We start from the raw sequence: 15,624 nt of genomic DNA, 5'->3' as shown, positions 1-15,624 counted from the left end.
ACCGCTTCGATCAGCTTAAGCTGTGCGTTTAGGTCACAACTGGCCAGCAGGGAGTCCCACTGCTCACGAGAAGTGCACATGCTTTTTCTTTGATCCGGCTTGCCCTCACATTCCCACATAATGTCCTCTAGGGAGGGATGAGAGTTTTCGCACCAGGGACAATCCTCCCTATACATAGTCGAATGCATGCAGTCATATCACAGTAGATTTGGGTAAAGTTCCATTTGAATTTTCTGCAAGTCCTGGGATAGTTTTTTGTCTAGGTCCTCGTGTGGAGGAACACAACAGCACCTAAGAGTATGATGATGTCGTAGGCAATCAGCAAAGGACATGACTCCCGGTGTTGAGGGTAGCATAGGTGTCACATGGTTGGCTTAAGCTCGACGTAGCTATTTACACCCTAGTTTCTGGGTAATCCTTCATGCCCTGGCATCCAATAAATGTATACCGAGGTGGACTTTGGATTTGCCACTCTCGTCAGAATTCTGAGGGCATTCATGTTGATCCTGCCGTTCATGTAGTCCCTGCAGGCTTCCTGCGGGTCCATAAGGCTAACTTGGGAATGATTTCAACCACCCGGGGTTCTTTTACATTCACTGACATCGCGCAGCACACGGGCGTTTTTGGCATTTTGCTTCCACCAAAATGTGGCCAGGATTTCAATCCTGCGACTTTGATTACAAAAAGGGAAGTTAGTTACAGCACTTGACGGCTTCAACTGAAATACATCTGTAGTCTCAATATTTCAGTTGATATTGCCAATTACTTTATCAGGGAGCGCATAAATGTCACCACTTAACTCTGTGTTCCGTGAAGGTATTTCACTGGAGAAGTACCGAAAGCACGGGCAGCGCAAGTATTCATCAACTCACAGAGCAGTCAGATTTCAGAAGCTGCCTCAAAATGTTGACATCTAGGGTGATCACCCTGCTAACATTTCAGTTCTCTGGAATGCGCTTTATGTGCATGAAAAGAGAATCTGCAAATCTGCTCAAAATTCTTGCTCAGAGCTATGCTTCGCGTCCATGAGGTGCACATGAATTGTAGAGTAGGGACAAAATGCCACTACAAAATCTCAGCTGTCTCGTTTATCTGCAATGCAAGTGAATGTTGACAACCGCCAGGAGGCTTACCCCAAGTGAGCAAGAAAAAGGGAAAGGCAACACGTTCAGTGTTGCCTGCGCTGCAATGAGAACAGGGAGTGTTCATTAATGCAGGCATTCGTATATTTAATTTTTGAAAAGGCAAGGTGGCCGCTGAGGGCGCATGAAAATGAGCCTTGCCGGAACATGTTTGTGCGGGGTAGCTGGCCTTGTAGTCCCGGGGGAAGCATACTCCCCATTCATTCTGTCAATATCGCTTGCAATGCCTTATTTGCCATCGAAACCAATGCATCGGTGGGGAGAGAAACTGCCCTGATGGCAGGTTTGTTGAAGACTGAGCGCACTGCATCCTGGAGTGCAGAGGGAGCGCTAAATGAAAGTACTGAGATTAGGACCCGAGGACTCCTCGCCGTCACGAGTATCACACTAAGGGGTTGGTGCTTCCGTGTCATCCATACATCAAAAGCATGAAAACCTCCCATCCTGTACTTGAAAGTGTACTGCTGTCCGTCTTGCACAGCATTGTGCCCTACGAATTATTTACCGGTGAAGTTGAGAGTTGGACGAAATCGCATCTGGTTGGGGACTATCATATTAAACTTAAAAATGGACACCGACCAAAAGCAAAAAACAACAAACAAAAAAGATGTTCTGGCTCCCGTACAGGCACCTTGTTTAGAATGAGATGACATGGTGTGAACACTCGTTGGCCTTTACTCTACATGACGCGCATTTTATAGCCACTTTCAAAACAGTTTCTTGGACCCATTATTATATGGAACTTTAATGTTTAATATATTGTGTGTGCATGGGAGTGGCAACCACACTCCCATACACACACACTGCACATTCTTGCTAACCATGGTGGCAGCCATTACGGTATTACCTCCGTAATTGGTACCATAACATCCACTGCAGACAGCACCTTTGCAATATTTCTGTGTTCAGAGAGCTCAAAGATTTTAAAGCTTGTTGAAGTGGCCAGGTATTAATTGCCATTTTTTTGGGAACATATTTTTTGGCTGTACCATGATGGCACTGCAGAGAGCTAGCACAATCTATTTTCCATGCTTCTTATTTCTGGCATAAGGTAGGATGCATAAGTATCCACCGTTCCAATAAGTCCTGGAAATAATTTGCAATGTTTCTGATGCATGCATTGCAAATTTGGCTGACATCTGATGCAGCAAAAAATTGGGGTCCTTTTAAAGGGGCCCAGAAACACAATCTTAGTTAACCGTTTTGCCTGTTGATTGCATACAGTGAGTTATAATGGTGCTATTAGCGTCGGTAATACCGCGCACATTCCGTTTTTTAATATTTTAATGTCCTCCCAAAAACAACTTCATGGTCGCCACACAGTGGCGGGTTTTTAGCAGCGGATATGACATCACCTGGTGCGAGCTTGATGACCGGACAAACAGTAAATATCCTGCAAATTGTGTGAATAAATAGACACATTTTGTCACCTGTCTGCGTTTTATATTAGATCAACAAGAACAATTTGTTTGTCTTAGATAAAAGCCCTGCAAAGCAAGTAAAATAAAAATACACCACCAGGGGCGCTCTGGCATAGAAACAACGCTGCCAGTCTCACAGAGAGCAGGCAACCATGGAGTACAAACTTCCGCGACGTGCTCTGGCTGGCTGTTTTGATTGGTTGCGCCAGGTGCCGTCATTGGGAGAGCGAAATAGGAGTGGGAAGCCCCGCCAAAATCGAGTTGAGGGCAGCGTTTTGTTTGCTTGTATTTTGAAATTTCTTCACTGAATAACTCCGGTTCCTGTGCATCGATTCCTGTAATTCTTTTTAAGTCAGCATCTGTGTGACATAAAGAACCCACCTGAAGTATAGCCGGTATTCGCCCAGGCAGTGTTTCGCAGCCCCTTTAAGAGATTTTCAAGTTAGTCCTATCAACAGGATAGATGAGAGCCTTCTTCCCGTTTTCTCAGTCTGGAGATGTTATTTTATGCGGATAATCTTGCTAGTTATTTGGGGATTAGTGTTTGGTTATTTTTGCTTTTTGCCACATACGTTTCGTTAACCACTGCTTGACATACAACTTGAAAACCAATTGCAGATCGTCAGCTGTTCCCAATTTATTTTTGGAATGGCAGGACTGAATGAATATTTCAAGTCTAGGACAGAACTGTCAACATTTCCAGTTATAGACCTAGCCTTAACTTTTTGCAATCTTAAGAGAACTGAAGTGCAAATGATTTGCATGGCTAATATAAGAAATGTAATTCTCTGCTCTTACTGCAATCAAATTCTTCCAAATTCTATTTGCTTCTGCAGTTGTAGTCATTATGCCATCCTACTTGCATTTGCCTGCTCACATGAGAACTGCATGCATGCATACATGAACATGTTCACACTTATGCTGATCGTCAGTTCGTTCGAGTTCATCTTGCAGGAAAATGCAACTATTATAGAAGTGTAAAAAGAGGTGGTGGTACCTGCACTGTTTGAAATGCAAAAGCTGTCTTTGTTCATAACAGTACTCTATGTACAGTCAGGGACAAAAGTCTCCGGACCACGTGTTCCTCTAACGAAGCCGATAGCTCTGCTATTAGTCGGCGGCTGGAGACCACACTTGTGGAGGTAAAAGTTAAATTTTTGTTCATTCATCTCCAAAAGTGCGGTCTCCAGCCGCTGTCTTATAGTAGAGCTATAAGCTTTGTTTGAGGAACACGTGGTCCGGAGACTTTTGTCCCCGACTGTACAATCAAGGGCTCGACGAAAGTTGAGGTGAATCACAGACACTGACCAAGTCTGAAGTTGGACTGATGTTTCAGAACCATGTCCGTAGTTCCAAAATGATGATCCATCTTAGGACTCGTTCACTGACCATGACTCACTACAGCACGCAATGCACCTCAGATATCGAAGAAAAGTGATGTGATGCACAGTCAATTTAGAAAAAATATGAAGCACGCAAAACACGTGAAAATATATTTCCAGAAGTTTCACTGCGTACATAATAACTAACATACGTAACACAATTAATCTTGAGCCTTAGCTGTGCACTACTGTACAGCTGCAATCCTCATATCAGCCTGCAGTGCCAACAGGTGTCATGGGGCACCATGCTGCTGTGATGTGCTCAGGTAGGCAGGCTGACTATGGAGAGGGCTCTGGCAGCAGCCAAGCGCAGCTCTACAGGGCTGCGTTGCCCAGGAGCCATGAGGTCATGGGCGCGGGTGGTTGCCTGTCCCCAGTGCAGTATCTGGCTGTGTACCAAGGCCTCAAGGCAGGGCTGCAGGTAGAGGCTGCTGGCTTCGTACCAGCGAGGCAGGTCCTGTGCCAGCAGTGCTTCCATTGTGGTCAGCTCAGCTTGAGCCGTCTCCACTGCCTGGCGGCACTCGCTCAGGCGGGCCAAGTTGGGACCTGTCGACTCGCGCCCACCCAACCGATCGACGCGCTGCTCAAGGCGCAAGCACTCCTGGATCGCTTGGTCGCGCCGTTTCAGTGCTGCCTGCACCTCAGCAAACACAGTTTGGTATCTGCATTCACGTAATGCAAAAGGCATCCTTGGTTAAATGGACTGCTTTCCAGTATTCTGGCTGTTCAGCTGAGCTTAAACACGAGCATACACGCATGTACACACTCTTTCTGGCTCAGATAGTGGTTTGATTTTTGACCCCATTGATTTGTTCAGTTTATTTTTCCTGGTTTCTTTTGTGCTTTGGGAGCCCAATCCTATAACAACATCCATGGGCTCCTATGCGTTCTCATTTTATGTGCCATCATACCATAACAGGGTGCTGCTGAATGCAGTTCGAAGACACATGCTGCTGAATGGATTCACATGATACACTACCACGTATTGCACATAAACCTTGCGTCAATGGTATAACCTGCCTAAAGTACGTTCCACAAAAGTAAACCTCACTAGAATACCTAGCATTGCAAAACAATATTAAAATTACACTGCATTTGATACAGACGACTAAAAGACAGCAATTCACTTTAAAGGTGCTGAGCTGAAATCATTTAGATCTAGCTGCAGAAGCTATATTAAGCTCATGTGCTGTGCACTGTCAGCGCACTTTAAAGAACCGCAGGTGGTCTAAATTTATCCGCAGCCTTCTACTACACTGTCTCTTACAACGATGTGGCACTTTGGGATGTTAAGCCCCACAATTTATAATTTTGACAAATTATGTAGACACAAAGAACTCTTAATTCAGATTTTATGCTGCCTTCGCAGTGGACTTGCCCACCTTATGCACAACTTTTTACTCGTGAAATCACACAAACTTACTAGTGCAAGGTGTGGAGACATACTGAATGTTGGTCACTGGCCAAAGTCAATAAAGATGGAAAGACGTTTCGGGAGCGCTGCGGCTCCCTTGTAAGACGTTAGCGCTACGGCTCCCTTGTTCACTATAGTGAACATACCGGTCAGGAATCATGGTGATGAGGATTGCTGGTCACTGGCCAAAGTCAATAAAGATGGAAAGATGGATGTTCACTATAGTGAACAAGGGAGCCGTAGCGCTCCCGAAACGTCTTTCCATCTTTATTGACTTTGGCCAGTGACCAGCGATCCTCATCACCATGATTCCTGACCAGACGGTATGCCGTCAAACCCTCGACTACATACTGAATGTTGTAAAAAATTGAGAGAAAATTGAAAAAAAAAAACCTGCTTCACTGCTCACTTGTTGGGCTCAAATTTTGCACAGTGGATATTTGCCTGAAGCGGTGAAAATCAATGGAAAGCCCGAATAATATACTGGACTACACTAAACTATGCTGATACTGGACTAAAGTCTGTTTCACAACAGCTGTACAACATACCTTAGGGTGATCAATAAAAATAAATTACATAGGGGTTGAAAAAAAAACTCAAAAGAACCGTAATACACAACCTGGTGAACCTTAAAACAAGAACACATGCAAAACATGGGCTAATAAACAGATAACCTAACTGGATAAAAGGGGGTTGAGAACACACTCATTCTTTATATTTTCACCAATTCAGGCAAGTACCCGACCTAAAGAGGACAGCGCAAAACTTGCCGCCAAGTAGCCCCTCTGTGCGAAAATAGAGTGCATACAGGCCAGGGGTTTGGCTGAGCAACATTCTGTAGACACGATAACTCATTTTATTTATATGCTCGAAACTTGAACTACAAAAAAAAGCACATTATATTTTGCAATGAACACGTTCCCTTCCATCCCAGTTTGCTACTAGGAGAAAATACAATAGCAGAATTGACATGCATCCTTCCTAAAGGAAGAAAAGTTTTTAAACTACAGCTTGTATCACTTTCAGTTCCTTCCTTGTAACGCACACACATTTTTAACCAAGTGTTTGGCGTATTAGCGTTTGGTGACTGCAGATGTAACAATACACTCAATGCACCTTGGGGGATTCACCCAGATATATTCAGATATATTGGTCTGAAATGTGCCTTGTTGCTGTTGCAATGGTGTACACCACAGGCATGGCCAGCCTTGTACACCAGTGCTAGCTTTGCTGATACACGAAAGCTTTGTAAACAGGAATACTGTGCACAAGTTTGTTTTAACAGGGCCCGGCCCATATGGTACAGATTAGAATTGCATGACATGAAGAGATTGACGTTGCTAGATTGATATGCCATGAAAGTGGCATGCATTGGCTGGTTAGTCAGAGGCATACCATAGTGGCTGCCATGATTAGCAGCAATGCGGAGAGGGTGTGCATGGAAAAGTGGCCACCGCTTTCGCTCTAGTCTGTATATTAGCTCTAGTCATGACAGCAGCATATTGGGTCGAAATGAGGTTTGACTCTTCTAAAACATCAACAGGGTGCACAAAAATTCAGTAAGGCCAGGGACTAGTCAAACAAAAGCCACATATAATATAGGGCCCCAAACGGATTTCTTTAACATCGGGTAAAACCTGATTTCTACCCATAAATGCGCCTTCCAGAGCACGCATGTTCCCCAGCCCAGAAAGTTGAAAACACTGCACAAAAATTAGTGCACATCTGTGCTTATTCAAGAGTGCAGTTTTCTGTGAACTGACATTTCAAACCCACTTTAATGCTTATCCGTGGCGTGGCTGAATTTGAGGATAAGTCCAAAAAGTATGCATCAGAAGAGAGGCTCCAAAACAGTTACTGTGCAGATTTGGTATCACTCTATCAAGCGCTGCACATGCTTATTACGTTCTGTTCCAAGGCTCTTACTTTTAAAATGGTTCTTGTGATGATGAGCTATTTTCTCAATGTGTAAACAAAAGTAGCTAGGTCTTGCATGGATGCAGAAGTGCTGCAGAGGAGATGGTAACATCTGCGATGATCTCTCCTCAATTTTGAAAAAATAAAACCCGAAAAAGCACACGCATTCAAGGGAGAGTGAAATGAAAACCTTAAACAGCTTTCATTTCAAAATTTACTGACAGCATAGACTGCCCGATTCCGTAGCTTTTCGAAATGGTTCAGCTGCACTAAATACAACATGCTTTCCATCACTTTGCAAGCACATTAATGGCTTTAGAAAAAAAAAAATCTGATTGCACATGCAGTCACTCGCTGCCTGTTTCAACAGTCCAAAATTGTGATGGACATTGGGAGCAAAGTCTCAGGAGTACAGCAGATGTGGGTGGCAGCCAAAATTCAGCTCTGATTGCTGCTGCAGTTGCACGGGCAGCATAGGGCCGTGTGCTATCATGTTGCAAGCAAGAAAACTGAACTTGGGAGAACACGTCATTTTGCTTTGATTGTAGGTTGCAGGAAACTTTTCAGGAGCTCAGAGTAGCTCATAGAGGTAACAATTTTTCCTTTGGATTAATGGTGTTGGCAAATAACCCTGCTTCCATCCTGGAATAGGGGTCACCATCACCTTTTTTAGCAAATGTCCAAGTCCGGCATTTTTTCAGCTATGCATTCTGGTTACACACCACCCTTAGCTTGGCTTGTGCACTTTGTTTCCTGCTGATGGTAATGCATCAGTGTTGCAGTGTCTCTCATAGCCTTCCCAAGCAAAACCATTGACTCCTCCTTGAAATTGCAAATGTTCTTGACAGGCATAACTGTGCTGCTCTTCGTACTATGTTGTGAGATGGCGTAGAATTCACCTTGCAGGCACCTTCCGGAACTATAAAATAAAAATGTATGGACAGTCGGGTGCGCTGATCCATGACTTGTACCAAGAACGGCCACATCCTCATTTTATTTAACCTGTTTCCTATCCAGACTTCTCCACAACCACAATTTCTAGTTTGTTTGTTTGTTTGTTTTATGGGGTTTAACGTCCCAAAGCGACTAAGGCTATGAGAGACGCCGTAGTGGAGGGCTCCGGAAATTTCGACCACCTGGGGTTCTTTATGTGCACTAACATCGCACAGTACACGGGCCTCGAATTTCTCCTCCAAAGAAATTCAGCCGCCGCGGCCGGGATCGAACCCGCGTCTTTCGGGCCAGCAGCCGAGCACCATAGCCACTGATCCACCGCGGCGGCTCACAATTTCTAGTGTCACCACTCTGAGTGCTTGGCCTTGTTGCAGTCCGTCCGGCACCAGTGTCACTTTCTAAACTTCCTTGATCTACTCAGATTTGAGATAGCGATAAACATGGCTCACCATACTGATCCCTCATTTAACGGCGACTTTCTATTCGCTTCAGTTTGGCTGCCGATCCCATGGCGCAACTTCTATCCCGGCCATGGCAACCGTATTTCGACGGAGGCGAAATACAAAATCACCCGAATGCTGTGCGATGTCAAAGCATGCTAAAGGACCCCAAGTGATCTAAGTTAATCCAGAACCCTCCACTAGGCGTGCCTTACAACACATGTCGCTTTGGGATGTTAAACCCAATAATTCACAATTTTTTCTTTCGCTGTATAAAGTAAGGATTGCAGATATTGCTGCTCTTTGGTGCATGTGCGAAGCAGAGCAACTTATATGGAATTCTTAGCAAACCATATCGCAGTGTTTATGCTGTCACTTGCCTATCACTATCTGAATACAACACAAGACTGTTACTAACTTTAGGGAATTTTCAATCGACTCTCCCCCATTTTTTGTAGTGACACTTACTTCTGACGCATAATTTGTGTGTGGCTACTTGGCACGACACTGCACTGCTGCCTAGTTTTCCGGTGCACAAAAACACACGGACGAAGAGAGTACACACCACGGACGCCGCCGTCCGTGGTGTCTACTCTCTTTGTCCAAGTCTTGCTCAATTTGGGCCTTGTGCCTGCCATTTAAATACCTGGATACCATATTCGTCTCATAGTGGTATTGTCAAGTTATCCATGCATCCCACTTCACAAAGGGCTTGACATTTCTGCACTCACCAAATTTGTCCACAATGTAAGTGATCTGGCTTGTCAAGTGACTTCAACAACGCGTTCCCACTACATATATGTCACGTGCGCCATGTGTCCTACTGCTGCTTCCAAAGGCAGTACGGGCACTTATTACAAAGGTCCTTTGTAATCCTCTGTTTTTGGCAGTGGCAGTCAGCAAACAAACAGCTCTGTGGCTGGGAAACTTGTGGTGGCATGTGTGCACTCACCGTTTGAGAGGATCCACCAAGCAACGCCGAACAGCCACGAGCTGTGAACAGAAGGGAAAATTTTTTCCTCACTTCTAAATGATTAGCTATCATATTAAAATGGACATTTATATTACAGGAAAATCTGCTCAACAGGTGCCACTTTATTAGTCTTACTTTAATAACTTGTGAGCTGGACAAATTTCTGAAATCAAATGTTTAAGCGATAGGCCACCTAGTATGAAATGAAGTATCGAAACTTCGTTAAAGCGCCTTTCCTGGAACCAGTGTATTACTGGTGTGTGTTGTCACAATGTTAGCGTGCTGCAGTGTTACACCAACAAGACTTATCAACCACTGTTCGCATATAATGAAAGCTCAAAAGTTTCACTGCTCATCAGGATATAATGCTCCTCGTGCTTACGTGGTCATCAACGGCAGTGTCCATGGACGATGCAAAGCCAAGCCATTCTTCGACGAGCCGGCGCAGCTCGGGGCTTTCGTTGCACAACTCGCCGCTTGCCAGGTCGCTGCTCATCTTCTTCTCACAGTGGTACAACGCTAAAAAAAAAAAGCATTTAGCAGGAGGCATTGAGTTCGAACAAATCGCTGCGAGTACAGCACACGGAACTTTTCGTACCGAGCATGGTGTCCTCGTACTTTTTTGCATCGTTGTGGAGCCTCTTGGTGTCCCTCTCGAGCCTGGACACATTGAGGGAAATTAGAAGTGACGACACGCCCACGAAGTCCCAGCCTAGCCTTACCGAACAAACTTGGACACATGTTCCTCAATCGTCTTCTCGTCCTGTCAAGCAATATTGGCTAGTGTGAGGGTCCCTCAGTGCAAAAACAGCGGCAGCAAGTTTAACAGTACTCACGAGCTCGGCGCTTGGAGAGCTCCTCGATGTCTTTGGCAACCGCTTCAGGGGTTTCCTTAAAGGAAGTAAAAACAGGTGCGATTATCTTTCGGTCACGCTGCTCTCAGTTAACGAGTTGTGTTGCTTTTCAAAAGCAGCCCAGAACCTCCATCGGTGTGCAAGTAGTAGGTGCACTTACCAACTCATGACGTAGTACTTGACCTGACCGTCTGAAGAACTCTACCTTCCGCATAACCGATGCGGGGGGCTTCTTAAGCAGTCAAACCAACCTCTGACACCCACAAGAGGAACTTCGCGCTCTACGCAGCTGCCATGCTACTGCCATCGCTGTCCCGTGGGCCCTACGCTGGCCTCGTACGTAGCCGCAAGTTTCTGAAAGTGCCACGATTGGCGCTGCGGTCTGTTTATTTACTCATGACAACGCCTCGGGCGTTTGTTTTCTTCCTAAAAGAAAATGTGCGTGGAATTTTGCCTGCCAATCGTTTCATTGGTTTTAATATCCTCTAAAATGAGAAACTTCTTACCAGTGCGAGCGTTTTCGTGTTCCTCACGCGCGCATGGAGCGTGGCATTTGGCGAGCCAGTTGAGCAGGACGAAAATTTTGTCATCGCCGCTATGATAGCAAATGTAATAACAAAATTTCGGAAGGCTTTTGGCACGGAGGGAAAAAAACATGCTTTTGGCATATGACTTTGGACGAATACGGGCTTCCGCTTCGTATGGGGGTGGTGGCGAGCGCCACCGTGCCTTGTTTTAAGGAAAATTAGCTACTCTGAGCTACCGCCTCACCCCACCCCAAACGTCTCGCGATTAGCTTCTTGTTTAGGTAAAAAGAAAAGGTTTAACTAGGTCTGGTTTTTGTCACAGAGGAATTCTGTTCGGCAGTCCTGAATGTAGGCTGAGCTTCAATGCTCAGCCACAAGTTTTTGTACTTAAACCATGCCTTAAACAATCTGCTCTAGAGTTAGTGTATATGCTACCAAAGGTAGGAACTCTGCGGGAGCATATTATACAGGAACTCTAATCTGCTCGGGCCACTGATCCCTCTAGTGGAGATAAGTGCAGACCAAGAAGGTTGGTGCAGACACCTGTCCGCATGTACCACCATGAGGGGGCGTCGGCTGCAATTTGTGCGCGCTACTCGTGGCGCTATGGTTGCCTTGACAACCATTTGTTTATACGGAAGGGAGGTGTCTGGTTTATCTCCACACGCTTCAAGTTTTCGGCGGCCTTAGAAATGTTTGGTACGAATTCTAGTCGATCTGTTAGCGTTTGAAACATTTTCAAATGTGTGGTGGTGGTGATGGCGGTCGTGTGTTCTGTCATCATTTGTGAGCGGTAATTTGGGTCGCACACCCTCTTGAGCAGCGGGCGTTGACCGCTTCCTGTGCGTGCACGACCGCCTGAAAAACCATCCGAAAACTAGTACCGTTTACTTATTCTGATAACGCCTTTAGTTCTCTCCAGGCGCGGGACAGTGTTGTTGCCGCGTGGTTGTTTCACACTCTTTCGCTAACGTGATCTTCCGGATATTATACCGCTTGTTTACTTCCTGACGTCATTCGTCCTTGGTCAGGACAGCTGTAAAGCGTTAAGGCGCTGCTTGCGCAAGCAGTGGCATGTAGCACGCAACTGAACGCCTTGTGAAATTTTCTTATGCTTGAGTGGATTGTGAAGGAGAGCTGCGCTGAACGGGGATTCAACTTTGCAGCAGTGTCTTGGCATGCTTTCGTTGAACGAGCGCGGCGGCAACCGACTTCAGGTTGCACTATACCAAGCAGACAAATTTCTGTTCAACCGAGAGGTTAAATGCTTGCGCGTTACGCGCGAGCCATGCCAAGGATATGCTAGCTCACAGATTAACGGTAGATCTGCACCTCCTCTCCCCCCTTTTTGCATAGAACCGACACTCAGAGTTGGAATGTAGGGCACTATCGCTCTAGATTGGCACCAAATGTATTGGGAGACAGTGTAGTGGGCATTCAGCACATTGAAATAGCTTGGAATGTTACTAGCATATTTACCAGCTGCAGAGCATTATGATAATGTCCCACACATTTCTGGGTTTGTGTTTATGGCAGTCATGTTTCCTATTTGTTTTAGCACTTTGATCACTGTTTAGGTACGAACAGTTAAACATGTAGCATCAGTGGTTTCAGAGACATTTACAAAAAATGCATGTACACAAACCACACTACACACTGGAATCACTAATGAGAAGCTGAATGATACCTTATTCACTGTGCTTTCAAGGATGGTGCACCTGATCAGCAAACTGCATGTGGTAGTAATCTATGCTTTGCAATTTAGAACAAACAGGAAAGAATGAACCAATAAGGTGGTGGGCTGGGTTTGCCAAAAAGGCAGTCTTTAAAGTCACTAAATACTGCTGTTCAGCATTGAGTGACTTCAGAGATGGCACAGACAACAGTAGATGAGCAACTACAGGGGTGAAAAAAAGCAAGAGCCAGCAGCCCACCTTTACTTCAACTGCGCAGGAGCAGCGGTGCACGAAGTGGTGCCCAGCCGAGGGCTGCTGTGCCGTGAAAGCTGTGTGCGCCCTGTGCTGTGCAAGCCCAAGCTGTTGCCCTTGCAGAGCATTAGCCTGGAGAAGCTTGAGCGGCTACAGGCTCAACAGAAGACCCAACACCAGCCGTCGCCCAAGAGTCATTAGTGCGACACATAAGTCAACAAGTGGCCAGGCTTTTATTAAAAAATATACGGCCGTCAAGGGGAGGCAGGCTGGCCCTGGAGCTGCTTTGTTCTATTGCTTTATTCAGCCCGGGGGTGACGACGGTGTCACTGAGCGCAATTTTCTCTGCCTGTCCTGGGTTACGGGAGGGGGGGGAAACAATGGAAGACAAGCACCGGTCCAGGGGCAGAGGCCCCCCGCGCATGATATGTGACCAGCACGAGCTCCCCCGGGGGCCGAAGCCCCACCCTGCTCAAGACTTCTGCCATGGAGACCTCACTGCAGTCGTCCCAAGGAATTGCCTGCTGCCAGCTGGTTCATGGAAGGTGCTGCCGGTTTCGCATACTTGCTGGTCAGGCTCAGGTTGTCCACACTGATGTTAATGCTACCAGAGTCCACCCACGTTTTTCCACACTTTCCTGGCGGTGCTTGGCCACCCATTGGTCCCCCAAGCGCAGAGGGTGCTGCACTGGCAGGGCTTGGTGTCAAAGGTGTGCACCCAGGGCTGGACTGCCGGACGAGACCTGGTAGCCCCTGGAAGGCCACAGGCTGGGCAAGGCCAGCCTGTGGCGGGAGGTGGTATCCCATGTGGAAGGTGGCTGGTTGAGCTGCCAAGGGGTAGCCCATTGGGAGGCCCATCATGCCACCTGAAGGCGACTGCAGGCCAGTGACAAGGGGGCTCGTTTGCAGCGGTGGTTGCAGTGGAGTCAGGGGGCTGGTCTGTTGCATACCTGCCAGCGGGTTGGCCGGCATTACTGGCTGTAGGCCAGCCAGCGGGTTAGCCTGCAGGACAGGCTGGGAGATGGGACTCGTGTGCAGACTCGGCTGCATGCTGGACAGGACGGGTGGCGCGGTGGGGCTTGTTTGCGAACTGGGCTGAACACTGGCCGCCTGCACGGGCAGGTCAATCAGGCCGGTAGGAATGCTGCTCGTTGGGGTGAAGGATGCAAAGTCCGTGAACTCGTCCTGGGCGCTGCAAAGATGCAAAAACACAAGCCGGGCTATGACGCCGGCCGGTATGGCACCGGCGTAGGGAACCTACCTGGGTGGCGCAGCCGTTGCGCTCTGGAATTGGCTGAAGTCGGCGAAGTCGCCGTTTGCGGTCGGCGTACTAACAATGTCACCCAGCAAGTCGGCCGCCGGCACACTCGGCACTGGCAGCGGCGCCGCCGCCGTAGTGGCGGCCGGGCTTGCAGGCGGCGAGGCCTCACGGCCGTAGTTCGCAGCAGCGCCCATGTCCAGCTTCTTGGCTTGCGGCTTCCAACTAGGAGTCCTAGGTTCGTCGCGGTACGTCACGCCTCCACCAGGCCGTTCGTCGCGCTCCTCGTCGTTGCTGTTGTCGGGCGAGTCTTCGAAGCTGTGCCGGCGGCCCAGCCGCGGCCCGTGGTCCATGTCATCGAACTTGTTGCGGTCGCTGTATCGGAAGCCCAGCGACTCGCCGGACAAGCCGATGTACTTGTCCTTAGCTTTCTTTGCCTTCTTGCGCTCTTCGCGTAGCCTCTCGTCGTCTTGAATAAAGTCAATCAGATCCTTCACTTTCTGGCGCACATTGACGCCCTGGTCCTTCCCAATCTCGTCGATGAACGAGTAGTTTTCGAGACTCCGCAGATCGTAAATGTGCTCCCGTGCCGACGTGACGACCCTCTCGGAGCCGTTTCGTACAAGGTAGTCGAGCAGGAGGAGGCCCTTGTACGGCCGCCGGTAACAGCGCTTGTTGTCCTGCAGGATACGTTTCCACAGCATGCCCATCACCTCGGGAAAGTGGTCGTACGAGAAAGTGGCCTGCGCTATCTCCTGCATCAGCTGGCCCGGCGGACCCCAGGCCACGTCGTTGGTCGCCTCGCGCACCTTGGCCTCCATCTCGGTGTAGTTCATCACCATGTTGGTGCTGCGCAGAGAAGTCCCGTCATCAGCCGACGGGGAAAAACTATCCGGCGGAGCCAGCCTAGGCCTACCCACCAGCTGGAATCGGCAACCGGCCGACGACCTACTTACGCTTTATCCACCAACTCCTTGATCTTCCATGGCATATTCATGGTGCTGGGACGGATCGGGCCGGCAGCTGGCGGCTTCGGCGGTGCACTCAACGAGGGCCGCACAAATAAGTAGCGCACGGTTCTAAGCACTTACCCACACGACATGAGCGATGGCGGCCCCGTCACGTGATCTAACAAGTGCATATTTTTGTGCTCTACGCTAGGTGGCGGCGGCCTTGACGACACCCTTTGCGCCGGCACAACACACTGCCCCTCCCCCCGCCTAGCATTCGCTTGTCGACCACAACGGAACTGTGTTCCACGCTGAACACCGCTGGTCGACTACGGGGACCGACCGTGCATCCCCGATTGCCCGCGTGCACTCACACCCGCGGCGTCTGCTGTTGGCAGTCAGCTGTTCGGGAGGTGTGCTGGCGTGCGTCTTATCTTTGCCCGGCACGTAGGCCGCCTCGCGAT

At 48.0% G+C, this 15,624-nt stretch overlaps 4 protein-coding genes across 4 annotated transcripts in view; 2 read left to right on the top strand and 2 right to left on the bottom strand.

Annotated features, from left to right (window-relative positions):
- tws (protein phosphatase 2 regulatory subunit tws) overlaps positions 1–15,624 on the top strand; it is a 41,732-nt gene that overhangs the window by 4,904 nt on the left and 21,204 nt on the right. The window lies entirely within an intron of this gene.
- On the bottom strand, positions 4,031–10,850 carry LOC149349956 (bridging integrator 3-like). The gene is made up of 7 exons (XM_089578935.1): positions 10,658–10,850; positions 10,480–10,534; positions 10,366–10,406; positions 10,242–10,303; positions 10,026–10,162; positions 9,623–9,663; positions 4,031–4,607 (listed from the first exon to the last, which is right to left on the bottom strand). Exons 1-7 carry the CDS (start codon positions 10,663–10,665, stop codon positions 4,208–4,210), a joined length of 744 nt encoding a protein of 247 aa, XP_089435061.1. The 5' UTR covers positions 10,666–10,850; the 3' UTR covers positions 4,031–4,207.
- On the top strand, positions 10,163–13,232 carry LOC149349955 (uncharacterized). Its single transcript, XM_089578936.1, has 2 exons — positions 10,163–11,723; positions 12,978–13,232. Exons 1-2 carry the CDS (start codon positions 11,576–11,578, stop codon positions 13,151–13,153), a joined length of 324 nt encoding a protein of 107 aa, XP_089435062.1. The 5' UTR covers positions 10,163–11,575; the 3' UTR covers positions 13,154–13,232.
- Positions 13,167–15,606, bottom strand: LOC149349954 (clathrin interactor 1-like). Its single transcript, XM_089578931.1, has 3 exons — positions 15,167–15,606; positions 14,214–15,059; positions 13,167–14,144 (listed from the first exon to the last, which is right to left on the bottom strand). Exons 1-3 carry the CDS (start codon positions 15,205–15,207, stop codon positions 13,448–13,450), a joined length of 1,584 nt encoding a protein of 527 aa, XP_089435057.1. The 5' UTR covers positions 15,208–15,606; the 3' UTR covers positions 13,167–13,447.

The sequence above is a fragment of the Amblyomma mixtum genome, chromosome 3, assembly GCF_055824585.1.
Source record: "Amblyomma mixtum isolate Tamu chromosome 3, ASM5582458v1, whole genome shotgun sequence".
In the NCBI taxonomy this organism is placed as follows: Eukaryota; Metazoa; Arthropoda; class Arachnida; order Ixodida; family Ixodidae; genus Amblyomma; species Amblyomma mixtum.
This window is presented reverse-complemented; position numbering and strand designations above follow the sequence as displayed.